The 16948-nt window shown below is 29.7% G+C and overlaps 1 protein-coding gene across 1 annotated transcript in view; it reads left to right on the top strand.

Annotated features, from left to right (window-relative positions):
• Positions 1 to 15018, top strand: part of LOC143347749 (uncharacterized) — a 318634-nt gene extending 303616 nt beyond the window's left edge. The window contains exons 4-7 of the mRNA XM_076777228.1: positions 742 to 923; positions 6947 to 7145; positions 9888 to 9994; positions 11257 to 15018. Coding sequence (XP_076633343.1) covers positions 742 to 923; positions 6947 to 7145; positions 9888 to 9994; positions 11257 to 11382 — 614 coding nt within the window. The 3' untranslated portion in view covers positions 11383 to 15018. The remainder of the gene's footprint in view (positions 1 to 741; positions 924 to 6946; positions 7146 to 9887; positions 9995 to 11256) is intronic.
• The last annotated feature ends 1930 nt before the right edge of the window (positions 15019 to 16948 follow it).

Below are 16948 nucleotides of genomic sequence, written 5' to 3'. Positions count from 1 at the left end.
CTTCGGAACTAATCAGGCGATCGACTTGAAACAAGTTTCATTTAAAGGACTTTTCATCCTCTATCTGATGAATATATCAACTATTATTATTTATGCTATCTTCTATGTTTATTTTGAGATTTGCTCAAACTCTATGTGCCCAAAGAAGTTTCAACAATTCCTATTGATCATACGATTGTTGTGCGATAAAACTACATTATAAATTGTTTACTTAATTAAAAATGAATTGAAATTTATATACAAGATGTTTGCATCATTGCTAGCCAGCATATTTTCTTAAATAATTGTTTTCTCTTGAATTAGTGGAAGTGTCAGTAGGTTTAGTATTAATATAGTAATATTTGTACTAACAAGTGAAGAATATGTGAATTAATCATCGATTTTTACGAGCTTTCAGTCGATGAATCTCCGTATAGTAACTAGCATTTATTTGGACACAAAGCATGTATAGAAATTAGTGCTGATCACAGATAAAATAAACACAATCGACATTTTATACTCCGTAATAAAAATCTGTTTCTTACCATCTTATTTTCTTATGTAGAATCACCGCATGAAACTCTGTTGAAATCAATGATTATGGTTAGTCAACTGCGTCCTTCCCTTGTATCCAGTTTCTGTAACACTAAAGAATAATAACATTAAACAATAACGTTTTGTGATTCCCTGATTATATAAGAAATTAATCTACACAGTACATGGACTCGATTATAATCGTTATTGTCATTTCTGTTGTTTTAGGTGGACAAACTAAGGAAGAAGTCATTGAAACGAACGAAAGACTCAGAATCGTAAGGATACGCCTGGATGGAAGCTATGAAATCGCTAAACGTGCCCTCGTTGAGCTTATGTGCAAATATACTGACAGCAAACAAGTCCGCAATGTGTTTCAACGTTACAACCTTCTAAAACTTATGATTAAGGTAATTATTATTTCATATTCGTGTTTAAAGAGAACTGAAAAAATATTTCACAGCTCTTCTGTATAATTGGTATTATTATTTCATTTGTTATTTGCTTCCTTCTACACCTAAGATTAATATATTTTTTTCAACATTGCTATTATATATTGTTATATTATAAATCAATATTTCTTAGCATACCTTTCTTCTTTAAATAAAATATCATACATTTTTGGAAGTTTGCATAACACTTTTAATAACAAATGACATTTACTTAAAAAATATTTTCATATTTTAAATTAGTTGATTCAATATAAAGAAAACTATCATTTGCTGAAAAAAAACAAAATACGTGGTTATAAATAGTAAGAAAAATAAAAAATAGTAAATACGTTATACATTAGTAAATATACTAAATAGTAATATGCTAAAAATAGTAAATTTCAATAGTTGGAATTCTTTTGCAAGATGTTTCATTGGATACCAAAAGGGAAAAGAGGTTTCAGCACGACAATTATTAAATGACAAATGTAGTATAACAAGTTGCGATGGACTTTTTATGTTAATATCTGAAGAACTAATTGTAATTAATCACAGTTGCCACAATCAAAGAAAACACAAAACAAAAATCTGTATCGCTTATGCATCGATGTGACAAACGAATCTGTCAAATGTTCGTTAGAATTTTATTGTAAAAATTGATAAACAATCAAAAATACATGGATGCGATTTCAATATTTAATAACATAAATTCTAGCTTCGAATTTATTGCTTTTAACGTATTTGAACCCTAGATTCTACTTCTTTCAGCAAATAATATGTTTCCTCGTATTTCTTTAAGAATTTAAAATATGGAAAACGTTTTCAAATTAAACATCATTTGTTATTGAAAATTTATGTAACATTTCCATTATTGATGCATCTTGGTAATTTCTGACAAAAATCATCTTTTTCTTAATCGAAGGATATCAATGCCCTTTATTCTAACTAGACGAATATAGAAATTAGATTTTGCAGTAACGAATGTAAAAGAATGAATGATAAAGACGATTATTTTAATTCGTTTCTAAAAGACACATTTTGTTTTTCCTTAACCATCCGATTATTGGGATACATAATCCGGTATTTTTGAACGGTAGCGTACCTACACATAAACGTTTGCTTGAAATAATAAATTTTATCGCTACTTTGTCACCGTGAATTGCACACGGGCGAAAATACGCGTGAGAAGATATCAAAGAATTGTTTCTGATCTGATGCGTCCACGGTTGCCCCGGAAACAAAGAGCAGTAAAACCTTATTGGTCTTCTTCCCCTCATCTGGTCGCTAAATTTTCTACCCTCGGGTGATTTCACGCTCAGAAATTCAAAGTCGATTCCTCTCGATGTTGCAGAGCTGTATAAAAGTATAGAAAAACCTAGCACTTTCAACTTTATCGTGCTGTCACTAAAACACGAGAAACAAATTAAGAAAGGAACGATACCTTTGTTTCGAATCGATATTAAACGCGCGTGGATAACAATAACGGTAACAATGCAGCGTGAATATTAATAAAACAAACAATAGAAGTATAATTTAAAAATAATTGAAACCTAAAACGTATGTATTTTAATTGGAATAGGTATTTTTGTGGAAGGATATTTACAAATAATTAAAACTGTACAAATAAGTTTCAAAATCGGTATAAAATATTAAACAAGTGCACGTTAAATGCATTATTTGAATTTAATTTCTAATTGCAAAATCTAATAACGTTCTGGGCAAAACAAACAATAGAAGTATAATTTAAAAATAATTGAAACCTAAAACGTATGTATTTTAATTGGAATAGGTATTTTTGTGGAAGGATATTTACAATTAATTAAAACAGTACAAATAAGTTTCAAAATCGGTATAAAATATTAAACAAGTGAACGTTAAATGCATTATTTGAATTTAATTTCTAATTGCAAAATCTAATAACGTTCTGGGCAAAACAAACAATAGAAGTATAATTTAAAAATAATTAAAACCTAAAACGTATGTATTTTAATTGGAATAGGTATTTTTGTGGAACGATATTTACAAATAATTAAAACAGTACAAATAAGTTTCAAAATCGGTATAAAATATTAAACAAGTGAACGTTAAATGCATTATTTGAATTTAATTTCTAATTGCAAAATCTAATAACGTTCTGGGCAAAACAAACAATAGAAGTATAATTTAAAAATAATTGAAACCTAAAACGTATGTATTTTAATTGGAATAGGTATTTTTGTGGAAGGATATTTACAAATAATTAAAACAGTACAAATAAGTTTCAAAATCGGTATAAAATATTAAACAAGTGGACGTTAAATGCATTATTTGAATTTAATTTCTAATTGCAAAATCTAATAACGTTCTGGGCAAAACAAACAATAGAAGTATAATTTAAAAATAATTGAAACCTAAATCGTATGTATTTTAATTGGAATAGGTATTTTTGTGGAACGATATTTACAAATAATTAAAACAGTACAAATAAGTTTCAAAATCGGTATAAAATATTAAACAAGTGAACGTTAAATGCATTATTTGAATTTAATTTCTAATTGCAAAATCTAATAACGTTCTGGGCAAAACAAACAATAGAAGTATAATTTAAAAATAATTAAAACCTAAAACGTATGTATTTTAATTGGAATAGGTATTTTTGTGGAACGATATTTACAAATAATTAAAACAGTACAAATAAGTTTCAAAATCGGTATAAAATATTAAACAAGTGAACGTTAAATGCATTATTTGAATTTAATTTCTAATTGCAAAATCTAATAACGTTCTGGGCAAAACAAACAATAGAAGTATAATTTAAAAATAATTGAAACCTAAAACGTATGTATTTTAATTGGAATAGGTATTTTTGTGGAACGATATTTACAAATAATTAAAACAGTACAAATAAGTTTCAAAATCGGTATAAAATATTAAACAAGTGAACGTTAAATGCATTATTTGAATTTAATTTCTAATTGCAAAATCTAATAACGTTCTGGGCAAAACAAACAATAGAAGTATAATTTAAAAATAATTGAAACCTAAAACGTATGTATTTTAATTGGAATAGGTATTTTTGTGGAAGGATATTTACAATTAATTAAAACAGTACAAATAAGTTTCAAAATCGGTATAAAATATTAAACAAGTGAACGTTAAATGCATTATTTGAATTTAATTTCTAATTGCAAAATCTAATAACGTTCTGGGCAAAACAAACAATAGAAGTATAATTTAAAAATAATTAAAACCTAAAACGTATGTATTTTAATTGGAATAGGTATTTTTGTGGAACGATATTTACAAATAATTAAAACAGTACAAATAAGTTTCAAAATCGGTATAAAATATTAAACAAGTGAACGTTAAATGCATTATTTGAATTTAATTTCTAATTGCAAAATCTAATAACGTTCTGGGCAAAACAAACAATAGAAGTATAATTTAAAAATAATTGAAACCTAAAACGTATGTATTTTAATTGGAATAGGTATTTTTGTGGAAGGATATTTACAATTAATTAAAACAGTACAAATAAGTTTCAAAATCGGTATAAAATATTAAACAAGTGAACGTTAAATGCATTATTTGAATTTAATTTCTAATTGCAAAATCTAATAACGTTCTGGGCAAAACAAACAATAGAAGTATAATTTAAAAATAATTAAAACCTAAAACGTATGTATTTTAATTGGAATAGGTATTTTTGTGGAAGGATATTTACAAATAATTAAAACAGTACAAATAAGTTTCAAAATCGGTATAAAATATTAAACAAGTGAACGTTAAATGCATTATTTGAATTTAATTTCTAATTGCAAAATCTAATAACGTACTGGGCAAAACAAACAATAGAAGTATAATTTAAAAATAATTAAAACCTAAAACGTATGTATTTTAATTGGAATAGGTATTTTTGTGGAACGATATTTACAAATAATTAAAACAGTACAAATAAGTTTCAAAATCGGTATAAAATATTAAACAAGTGAACGTTAAATGCATTATTTGAATTTAATTTCTAATTGCAAAATCTAATAACGTTCTGGGCAAAACAAACAATAGAAGTATAATTTAAAAATAATTGAAACCTAAATCGTATGTATTTTAATTGGAATAGGTATTTTTGTGGAACGATATTTACAAATAATTAAAACAGTACAAATCAGTTTCAAAATCGGTATAAAATATTAAACAAGTGAACGTTAAATGCATTATTTGAATTTAATTTCTAATTGCAAAATCTAATAACGTTCTGGGCAAAACAAACAATAGAAGTATAATTTAAAAATAATTGAAACCTAAAACGTATGTATTTTAATTGGAATAGGTATTTTTGTGGAAGGATATTTACAATTAATTAAAACAGTACAAATAAGTTTCAAAATCGGTATAAAATATTAAACAAGTGAACGTTAAATGCATTATTTGAATTTAATTTCTAATTGCAAAATCTAATAACGTTCTGGGCAAAACAAACAATAGAAGTATAATTTAAAAATAATTAAAACCTAAAACGTATGTATTTTAATTGGAATAGGTATTTTTGTGGAAGGATATTTACAAATAATTAAAACAGTACAAATAAGTTTCAAAATCGGTATAAAATATTAAACAAGTGAACGTTAAATGCATTATTTGAATTTAATTTCTAATAGCTAAATCTAATAACGTTCTGGACATTGTTCAGCGGTGCGTACGCGTTATTGAACAAACCTCAGATTCGGCGATAATATACCAAATTACCATAACCTACTGATTGTTCAAATTCAATTTTGAATAAGATACATATTTGCATAATAAAATGTACTTGAATAATACGGGGTGGTCCAATAACTTTGACTAGTTTGCATACCTCTATTGGTTTTAGAGATATAGAAAAACATAATTCGCTAAATGTTATAAACGAACAATACAATTAAAATGATAGTTAGAAGCCCTGGAAAAAATTGTAAATCGAGTGGATTTCATGTAAAATCGATTGACCTATTAATTTTTATATCACTCTGCACGCCAATTTGAAAAGTGTAGATCCGAAAGAAACGTATTTAAAGTTTCTAATGAAATTTCGCAACAGTTACAGCTGAAAAATCGATTTGAATATTTACTAATCCTGAACCATAAAGCAATCCTTTTTTTTCCTCGAAGAGGATTTACTGGGTAGTATTCTCCATTTTATGGGCCTTACCAGCATCGTTATTTCTCTCTGGATTGCGACGCTCCATTCTCACTGGCAGTTTCTTATATTTATTATAGGAATCGACAAATACTTTACATTATTAAGAAGTAAAATTGAAAATAAATTTTGGTTATATATCGTCGATAATGTGACGACAAAGAAAGAGTGATTCGCTAAACTATCCAAAACATAAGAGACTATACAGACACCAATTTCGTCAGGAGCTCTAATTCTTGTTATTTTACAGTGTAAAAATATTATTTTATTTTCTTATTTTCGATGGCTTGACCAAAATCCACAATCCCTCGATGCCAAACTTTTCCATCCAAACAAGAAACAACAATTTTTTAAACACAGTGAAGTAGTAAATAAAATCAGTTGCCTCGAAAGTTTCAAATTGTGTGTATCCACTTGGACAGATCTTCGCAAATTGGCAACAAATGATCTTGAACAAATTAAAAACAAATCCTAATAAATCGAACCAGTTACACTGAAGTTCCTACTTAGGAAAGTGTACAAAGAACACGAGTTTCTCGACAAGCCCTGAATAGGTTCTTGAACTTGAAATTAAAGGAGAACCGAATCTGGGTTCGGAAGCGAGAAGCAACCTACTCGCGAGATAAATTTTAGATCAGTTGAGGCAAGCTGGAGCTTTCCCAAATAAAAACAGTGGATTTCTCGGCGGAGAACTTGTTTCATGGAAAGTGTCACTGCGGATGAAAATATCGGTTGGCCGAAGGTAGCCAGCCGTCTAATTCCTCCTTTGCTCCATCCCCGTAACCGTTCTTTTTCTACGGGTTTTGCTATGTGTGTATGTAGCGTGTCTGCGGTTTTACCTTTCCAGGACGTGATTAAGTTAGAGACTCAATACTGGACGCTGGTAGATATACCGAAGCAGGAAAAACAGGAAACGGTACCCGCCTTTGTCCTGCGCGCGTGCTCCATCATGGAAAAGACCCACAAAAGCGGGGAGGGCGTAAAAACGTCGGCTCGACTGGCCGAGGAAGCGGAGACAAAAAGAGAACGCATCGACAGACTCGAAAGTAAGTAGAAATTACGATAGAAATTATGTTGATTAATTATGGACGCGTGTGCACGAAACACTTGTCATTTGAATACACGCGTATGACAAACGGTGTTAACGATATTAATTATCGAACTAAGTATGAACGTTACTTCCTTTAATGTTCTACACTGCTTGGCCAATATTACAAGTTCATTTTTGTCTTGTTCATCGTGATACTTGGAACTATTGTTTTTCCCCTTTTGCAGTATTACGTAAATATACGCGAAAAAAAATTTTGCAATACTTACCTGATAGTAATCGAGTCAAAAATGAAGCGAACTTATAATATTGGCCAGTAGTGTAGAACAAGTTCCTTCTTTACTGATACGTGAAAACAAACTTCGACTCACTTCCTTGAAGAAACGTAAATAAAATTACGTGGGAATAAATTCTACACAACATAAGTAAGCATATATAATCATTATATGTAAATAGAATGAAATATAATTTAAAAGACGAGGTATAATTTAACAAATTTTTAACACTCGAGGGAATGTTTCATCTTTCAGGTTTAAAACTGAACACAGAGAAAGAAAAATACGAGTCTTTTGAAGTTTAATGTTTAACGATATAGTTCAAAGAGGAAAACCTTGACATTATACATACGTTTTTGCAACATTATTTAATATTCAATTCATTTGTAACATTATGTTACAATGTATATCAAAATTTAGATAAATATATATTTCATCTGATTGGTTACAATATACATATATTTACCAAACGAAGTCACAAAATCAGAGGTCACAAACTTCCTAATAAATTAATTTCTTAAAGTTACAGTAATCAGTATTATTTTTACACAATGATATTTTCCTAACAATTATGTTAGATATTTTGTGTTTAAATACATAAATATTGTTATTGTTATTAATATATCACTATTGAAAGTGTATATGGGAAACAAAATTTATGATTCTGTATTTTCATAACAGATGGAAAGCATACAAACATCAAAAGTAAAATGCGAACAAATATTCAAGCTCTATAAACGAACAGTTTTCTTTCGTATAAATTATATGGAGCAGACGTGAACTCGATAGATGCTTTGTAGCTTGGAAACTTTCCAAGCATGAATAATATATTATCTTCTATCATACGTGCTCGAGGGAGACAAGAAGGGATCGGTTATTGTATTATAGCACAGCTGTCATTTAATATTATTCTACGCTTCCGAAATATGTATTCTAATAGCAAAGTCGACATTTCGATGAATATCGAATTTCGGTGTTATCAATAATAACGTATTCAACGAAGCGTTATACAGGGTGTTCGGCCAAGCCTGGGAAAAATTTTAATGGGAGATTCCAGAGGCCAAAATAAGACGAAAATCAAGAATATCAATTTGTCGTTTGAGGCTTCGTTAAAAAGTTAATAAAAAAATTAAATTAAAAAATTTCAAATCGTTCTGAAAAAATTATTTTCGATTGCGGGGACCAACTACACTCATTTTTGGTCAATAGACATACCCTCGAAATCCTAACCATTTTCGAGAAAAAAATTCCTTACCAAAAATATAAATTCAGGCCAGAAATGCCTCCCGTAAATTTCATGCGAATCTTTAAAACACCATAACTTCTGAACGGATTGGACGATTTTAATGTTTAAAAAAGCAAACAACGCGTATTTTAGTGAAGAATGTGTAGAAATTGCAAAAATATTCGAGAAGTTGGTCCTTGACCCCGCAAAATGAGAAAAACCCTATAAAAATGGTCCAATTTTCAAACAGCCATAACTCCTACAATTGTGAATATATTTCAATGAAACTTTTTTCTGAAGTAGAGCTCATGGGTACCTACAAAAAAGTATTAAACAACTTTTCTGTAGGATGGAAAACGAAATTATTAAAAATCAAAAACGAATTTTTAAGAAACATCGACGGGGGTAGGTGCCTAAATTTTTCGGCGAAATTGAAAAGTTTCAAATCGTTCTGGAAAAATTATTTTCGGCTGCGGGGGTTAATTACAATCATTTTTGGTGAATACACATACCCTCGAAATCCGACGTACTTCCGAGAAAAAAATTCTTTACCGAAAATATACTGTGTGACCGGAAATGTTTCTATAACTTTTTAACGAAGCCTCAATCAACAAATTAGTATCCTTGATTTTCGTCTTATTTTGGCCTCTAGAATCTCCCATTAAAATTTTTCCCAGGAATGGCCTAACACACTGTATGTTAATTCGTACCAACATATTTAATCAGAAACAATTTTGTTGTTCGAAATTATTATGTAATGTAAAAGTAATTTTAAATTTAATTTTATAATATAAAATGTCTATATATTTAAAATAGTAGAAAAATGGGTATTCTTTATTAACTATAAGCTTTTTATTCTTCAAACTTGCCGATATACTACTTCCTTTTCATTTGTCTAAATATTATAGGCATACTTCATCTACATCCAGAGTATTTATAAGTTTCATTTGTTATATCATTCAATACTTTAATAACATTATTATACGAAAATGATTTTACTGGAAACTCAATTGTAAATAAAAAGTAGTTTAAGTTGGACAGAACATTTCCAAATTTTTTTTCGTTTTTGAATAGAATTTGTCAAGTTTAATCTCTTATTTCAAAAACATACTTTTACTAAATATTTAACTAATGTAAAATATTAAAACATTGAAAATGTTGAATACCTTATGAAGTCGTTTAAGTGAAATAATACATTAAATTAAAATTAACACGTTTATATTTCTTTTCGCACATGTAGGTATGACAACGGCCCAAATTGAAGCAGAGAACACGCAAATGACTAACGATTTGTATAGATTACTGAAAAAATATACAGGACTCAGAAATCTCATCCGAGGTTTGAAGGTATTTATATAATCCAGTGCACAAAGTACAATTACATTGTTCTTTTATTCGCTCTTTCGATCTCAACAATCCAGTAAACATTCTATAAATCCGTCTTTCAATCAGAAGCACCGACATCGATAAAAGCTTGCTTCAAAACGATTCGTGCATCTCCATTATTCTCTACCTATTCACCGTGTTCGCTTTCATTTCTCCTCTTTTCAATGTCAAGCAAGCTAACCACAAGGTTCTCCACGAACCGATGAAAGAAAAAGTAGTCGTTACTTTTGCTGTTCGAGAACTTATGGAGCTCTTTCCCTGTCGATAATGACATTGCCTCAAGCTGAAAATGCTCTTTCGCGCTATCTGGCCCCTGTAAGAGCGCAAAATCGCATTATCGGCTAAGAATTCAAATGCTCGATATCCAATAGGATTTTATCTCTCGTTTTTTCGGACAACGAAAGCACTGTGTCAGCACGAAACAGTTACCGTAAATCGTGTGCAGAAGATGCGATAATAAAAAAAGTGTGCACAGATGGTCCAAGATTTTTCTATTGTACAAACTTTGCCAGTGTGATCTCAAGTATTGGCAACCTCGTGTGTATCACTTAAATCGATAGAAACTATGTCAAACATATTTTGTCACATCTTCAAAATTATCTTTCGTGTATATGTCTGGTGGTTTAATTTGTATAATTGAAACAAGCAAAAATTGCAAAAATTTATACGAACTCGATGCTTCTTGTTGTTTTCTTACAATATTGATCATCTACTTTGTATAATTGAAACACAATCAAGAATTGCAAAAATTAATACGAAGTCGATATTTCTTGTTGTTTTCTTACAATATTGATAGTCTACTTTGTATAATTGAAACATAATCAAAAATTGCCAAAATTTATACGAACTCGATGCTTCTTGTTGTCTTTTTACAATATTGAAAAATTCATTGTACGTATACTATAAGAAAAATCTCGAAGTTAAATGGCGTCAAAGTAATAATATTGTATTAGAATTTCGTCGTGGTAGGTTTAGTGTTAAACAATTTTAAATTGTTTTTAAAATAATTAGAATATTATTCTAGAATAGATGATTCCTGTATTGAAAGCTTTTTTATATATACTTCCTATCATTTATTTTCAAAGTCAAGTTATTTCTGCTATCTCGATTAAAATTTTAAATAGAACTTCCTTGTTTGCATAATTGTGACTCGGCTAACGCACGCGTTCAAAGTCGATCTTATTAAAATTTCTTTTGCGTAATGAATGCACTATTTGCTGCAGGAGGAGTACAACAGCTCGAAGGTGTATCCAATCTTTCCTCGTTATCCGATACTAAAGGATATGATAAAGGACATAATGCACAACCCGGACTACATGGAAGTTTGTCACGAAGTGGACCAAGCATAGCGGCCGGACCCCCTCCACCGTTCGCCACGCATGACTTTGTAAAATTCTATTTACAACAGATGTTCGCGTGGTAGTTGGTGAAGGGGGTGAACTAGATAAAACGAGCCTTGAAAAGGCAATTTTTTCGTACGGTGGATTGATCACCACAAATTGAGTTTATTTCAAACGCGTCTCCGTATGAACACCCACACACCTACGTTTATTAATCTCTAATTAAAGCAATTTATAAGAAACGGTTGATTACCCATCTGTCTGTTACATTTACGCTATCATTAATTTTGCTCATTAATCAAATAATCTGTCATAAAACGAATGAACGTAAAACGACAAAATGGAGTAATACTGTCGGAAACGGAGAACCAAATAAGAATTTTGGGGGTAGAATTTTGTCGGAACATTTATCATTAAGGGAAGAATTTCTTAGGAATCCTTTATATGTTGGAACGAAGTTAGTAATATAGTTGTAAATGTATGTCATGTAAAATCTGCTACTTGGTGACTATGCCAAACGCGAAATTTAATTTTCTTTCCCGCGTAACGTAGTTTCGAAGAAATGTAATATTACTAATTATTACTTCGCATAAAATACTTCTAAATGAGAATTCATAATTGAAAACGAGGATTATAATTAACGATGTTAACATTGCACGTTCTGTTCGAGTCTGCGGAGTTACGATCCTAAAGGCAATAACTAATGGAATTAAATTTACGAGCACCAAGTGGCGGAGTAAAAAATCATTCCAACATAAAAGATACGTAATCGATCACCTTAGTTTCTGATTTCGATCGGAATAGCCGCTTGCACGTTGACACACAAAATACATAATTACACCTGCGCGATTCGCATGAGTGCTGCGCGTGGTGTAAAGTTTTTATCGCGACAGCTAACGTCGCTCGTAAACAAGAAGAAAACCTGAAAAACTTTAGATTTGTAAGGCGTATCCTGCTCGTTGTGTGAAAATGAAACTATGTTAAGAAAACTAAATACGAAGAACGATATTCTGCTTCCTGCTAATCGGATTCTCTCGATACGCGACGTCGCCATCAATATCGTGAACCTATTATAATAGTTTGTTGCGCAAAGGAGATCTCTCTTTACCTACGAACAGGACAAACTGTAGGAATCTAGTTAAATATTATATCTATCTTGCACCAAACACTATTTCACAGACGGCAACACTTCTCGCAACACCGAAAAATTTTTGCTTCGACTATACTACGAACTACTAGATATAAAAGTCATTAACGATGGATGTTATATGTGATAGTGTAATCGATGTATTAAATGGTGTACACCATATCGATGTTGTCGAAACAGAAATTACTTGTACCGATCGTTTCAATCTTTCCTTGTTTCTGAAAATTGTTGTCGGCTACAAAATACACGCAGAGGAAAATTTCTATGGATAAACGATGTAAACGAAACTGAGTTTACTAGTAATATTATCCTTCTTCTATTTCTTTCTTCCAAAGTAAATAATTAAGATGAATATGTGTATAGTTTGACACGTTTCAATTGATTTCATTTTATAATTAAAACGTAGAATACGTGTCTGTGTAGACCATTTCTTAAATACACAGTGAAATTGTGAATGTTAGTAGAGTTAAGATTAGTCTAGACTGGATACATGTATGTAAACATGTTTTTTCTTAGGTTAATGAGAATTAAAAATGTTACGAATATCTTTGTTTCGTACAGGAAGCAGTTCACTAACAATGGCCAGGACGAGCTTCGTTCACGTTTGTCGAAAGACTTACACAAGAGTGTGCATGCCACTCCATAACTTCATATAAAATATAACCACTGTGTATATTGAAATAATAACAGCCATAGGTCGCATATAATGTTATTATATATTAAGGCAAAAGTATAAAGGTATACTCAAAATTATATAAGTGTTAATTTTATATAACAGACATATCGAAATTGTCGTATTAGCATACTCAGTGTGAACGAAACTATACATACACACTCACAAATATACATATCCATACATATGTACTTACAGTGTGCAATTTGAATGTTCATTACATTATTCGATCGTTACAAAATACAAAAGTGAATTAATTTATTTAATTATTATTAATATTATTTTATTTAAAACTGCACAGGATTTCGGTTGAATAATTAAATATTTGTCAATTTTATGAAAATATCGTTAATTATCATGTTACGTTATTAATTTTGGCATTTAACAAACACAGAAATTAGGATATTCTTTTGTAAAATTTCGGTCTGCATGTAATTCTTTTTTGGAAAAATGCAGAAATCATAGCATACAAAGCTAGTAAACTATAATACATCTTCAAACCTCATTCATACTTTTTGGACGCAATTAATCGTAATTTATAATCATAGAAAATTATCGATAATTGAACCACTTATCGAATAACTAAAATAAAAACAGTATTTATTTTTTCTGTATTCAAATAACGAACAAGATCAAACTTAAAGATTCTCATTTTGAAAGGTATTTGCCAAATTCTACTTTTCCATTCAATCTCGAAGGTACGATTACGATAACAAAAATTTATACCAAAACGTAATATATCGCACAGTCTCGATTAGACGAATAACGATTTGATACATAGCGGATAATCAGAATTCGCATAAAATTTCGAAAAAGCAAGTATTTTTCGCGGAAGTATTTATTTTATTACGCGCCATTGTGATACCGATTTTCATTTCAGACAAAAGACACTCAACAGCCTTTAAGAATCTATTATGCGTTCTATCGTTAAGATCTAGATATAAAAATACAAATAATCTACTGCATAAGTATTATATAAAAAAATATGGCTGATAGCTGAAAATCAAAATGCAAAGTATAATGCACGACATACATTGAGGCAACACGAGGATCCACTTTCAAAATTTGGGCCCCTCTCAATGTGTGACGATGACTAGAAACCCACACACACTGTTTCCTTGTATGTTAAACCAATCTTATACTCCAATCGAAACACATTATGTCACATACATGTTGTCTATACATAGAATGGCTGGGTACAGGCATACACAGAAATAATAAATGTAGTATATAATATTCAGAAAGTAATTTATACTCTAATACTATACACTGTTAAAATAAAGTAACTCATGACGTGTCAAAATGAGATCAACTTTTTACATTTGACAATTAAATTTTGCAAAAAGAAGGATATTTTTTTAGGAGTATTCATTCCTATTACATCGATTATTCGCGATTTATTGTTATCAAAAGTAATGCGTGCAAAAGAAAAATAATAAATAACCGTGAACGTGTGCTTAAACACTGCTTCGAGTATTCTGTAATAATTTTGCATTTATATAAGATAGATGTGAACGTGTGATACGATCGGAAAATAAATAAATAAATCGAAAATATAAAATTTGTTGATGAAAGCTATCGTTTTCGAGAAAATTGATTCTTAAAGCAGAATATTGACTAATGTGTCTGTCTGTTACTCGCTGTTTCTACTTATAGTGATCTTTGAATACACTAATCATGATATAGTATTATCTGCTTTCCAAGAATCTTACTATATTCTAACCAGTTAGATAGGAAATAAAACAAATAGTATCGTATCACTGTCAATATTTACAGACATGAACACAATTAGGAAAAGTGAGTAATGGACAGATACATTAATTAAGTCAAAATAAAAATTGTATTCTACATTTACGATTTATTTATACATTCCAATTTGACTGTATCATACGTCATCTACCGCTTTGTATATTTTTTTGTCGAAATACGTTTCTAATTTTGCAACGAATGCAATTCGAACAGCATCAGACTCGAAGAAATAATAATATAAATCAAAATATTATCAGATAATGTTGATTTGCAAAAATATAGTATGTAAAACCGCGAGAAATACACGTTAAAACTTTTTTGTCTGCATCCAGCAAATCTACATAAAAACACATACTGTACTGACTATTTAGGATAACGCTTATGTCATAGATATTCATCTTGCTCTATAACGTGTGCATATAAGAAAATGTACCGTATCTAAACGAGTTTAACGACATAAAGAACGACACTAAAGCTTGATAAATTGCAATTTATTTGTATTACTCTTGGTGATTTTGTTATTCAGCACACAGATGATACATGGCCCTATCGTTTTGTTTTAAATAATAAATTAAACAAGTTTACAAATAATCAAACATTCGCGCGTGTTATAAATCAAATATTGGAGAATCAAATATTTGTTATCAAATATTGGAAAATCAAAATTGTGTCAAAATGGCGACTATTCCTTGTACAATGTCGATTTATTATTCTATTTATAGTATTGACTATATGAAGACCAAAATCAATCTAAAATCTACTAATACATATACATATTATACGTACATAAATTAATCATTACTTTTTTTTTTGTTTTTTAAAAGTTGACTGGTCAAATTCTATTTACAATAATTATACACTCTATAACAAATATATTTATAATTATCTTGGGACAATTCAGTCGCGAAGCCACAGTTGATATTTTTTACGCAAACAAATACCTTTTTAGACCAATTATCGTATAAACGTAAGGCAAATTTAAGATATAGTGTAAAGTAACCGTATGTCTAGCGAACGAGTAAAGCTATACTCACATGCAATGTCTTTGAATTGATGAATATAGCAAGAGTACTCGTCTTTTTGAAAAAACTAGGCGAGTGCCAAATAGATTTTGAAAGTTTTTACATGTGTGCAAATGTATATGTCAGCGTTATACTAAAGCATATATTTGTGAATGTTTCTGTAACATTTTTATATAGCGTGTTGTATGTAATATTATCAATACAGTTCTATTTTGCTGGATCGATCAATATTTAGGCATACAAATTATAAGTAATAACGTCAGAAAGAAATTTTTATTTATACCCGTTTTAAAAATTAGTTTATCCGTTGTACATAATACAAAAGTGTCCTCCATTAAACGAAGGAAATTACTAAATCCCGTCAGTTATAAATACGATCTATTGAAAATAAATTATTTTTTGGACGTATAAAGATCGAGGATCACTCCAGTGAAATGAACTTTTTACTATTTAAAACTAAATATAATTATGATGAATGTATACAGATATGAGAGATCTACCTAAAGTGTTTAAAAGATGTACTAGTGCATACTTAATGCTACTTGGAATATCCATGTTAATGTCGTATTGATATGTATAACGTTCAATGGTGCTTTGGTTTCTCGCAAAATATTGTTTAGAGAGATCTTATAAAATGCGATATTTCTATACAGACGAACACTAACGCGATAAGAATGCACGGTGTAATATTTAGTACAACTAAAGAGGAGGTGGTTCAACGTAACAAAATGAATTGAAAATGTTAAACGAAATTTTCTATGACTCTTTACTTTCGAGAAATTACGTTTTAAAAATTCATGGGATTGTCACGTGATTATAGTCGAGTCTTAGAAAAATGTTTGACGATGAAAATTTGACAAACGAAAGTGTACGATTTTCATCTTTCCTAGTTACACGAATGTTTGCAGTTATTTGATATCAAAATTTTAATTTCATAAGATGAAATAAGATTCTCTTTTATATAAAATAATAATTGTTTCAGAA

This window comes from Colletes latitarsis, chromosome 11, assembly GCF_051014445.1.
Source record: "Colletes latitarsis isolate SP2378_abdomen chromosome 11, iyColLati1, whole genome shotgun sequence".
Lineage (NCBI taxonomy): Eukaryota > Metazoa > Arthropoda > Insecta > Hymenoptera > Colletidae > Colletes > Colletes latitarsis.
Note: the sequence above shows the minus strand (reverse complement) of the source record. Positions and strands in the feature narration are given on the sequence as shown.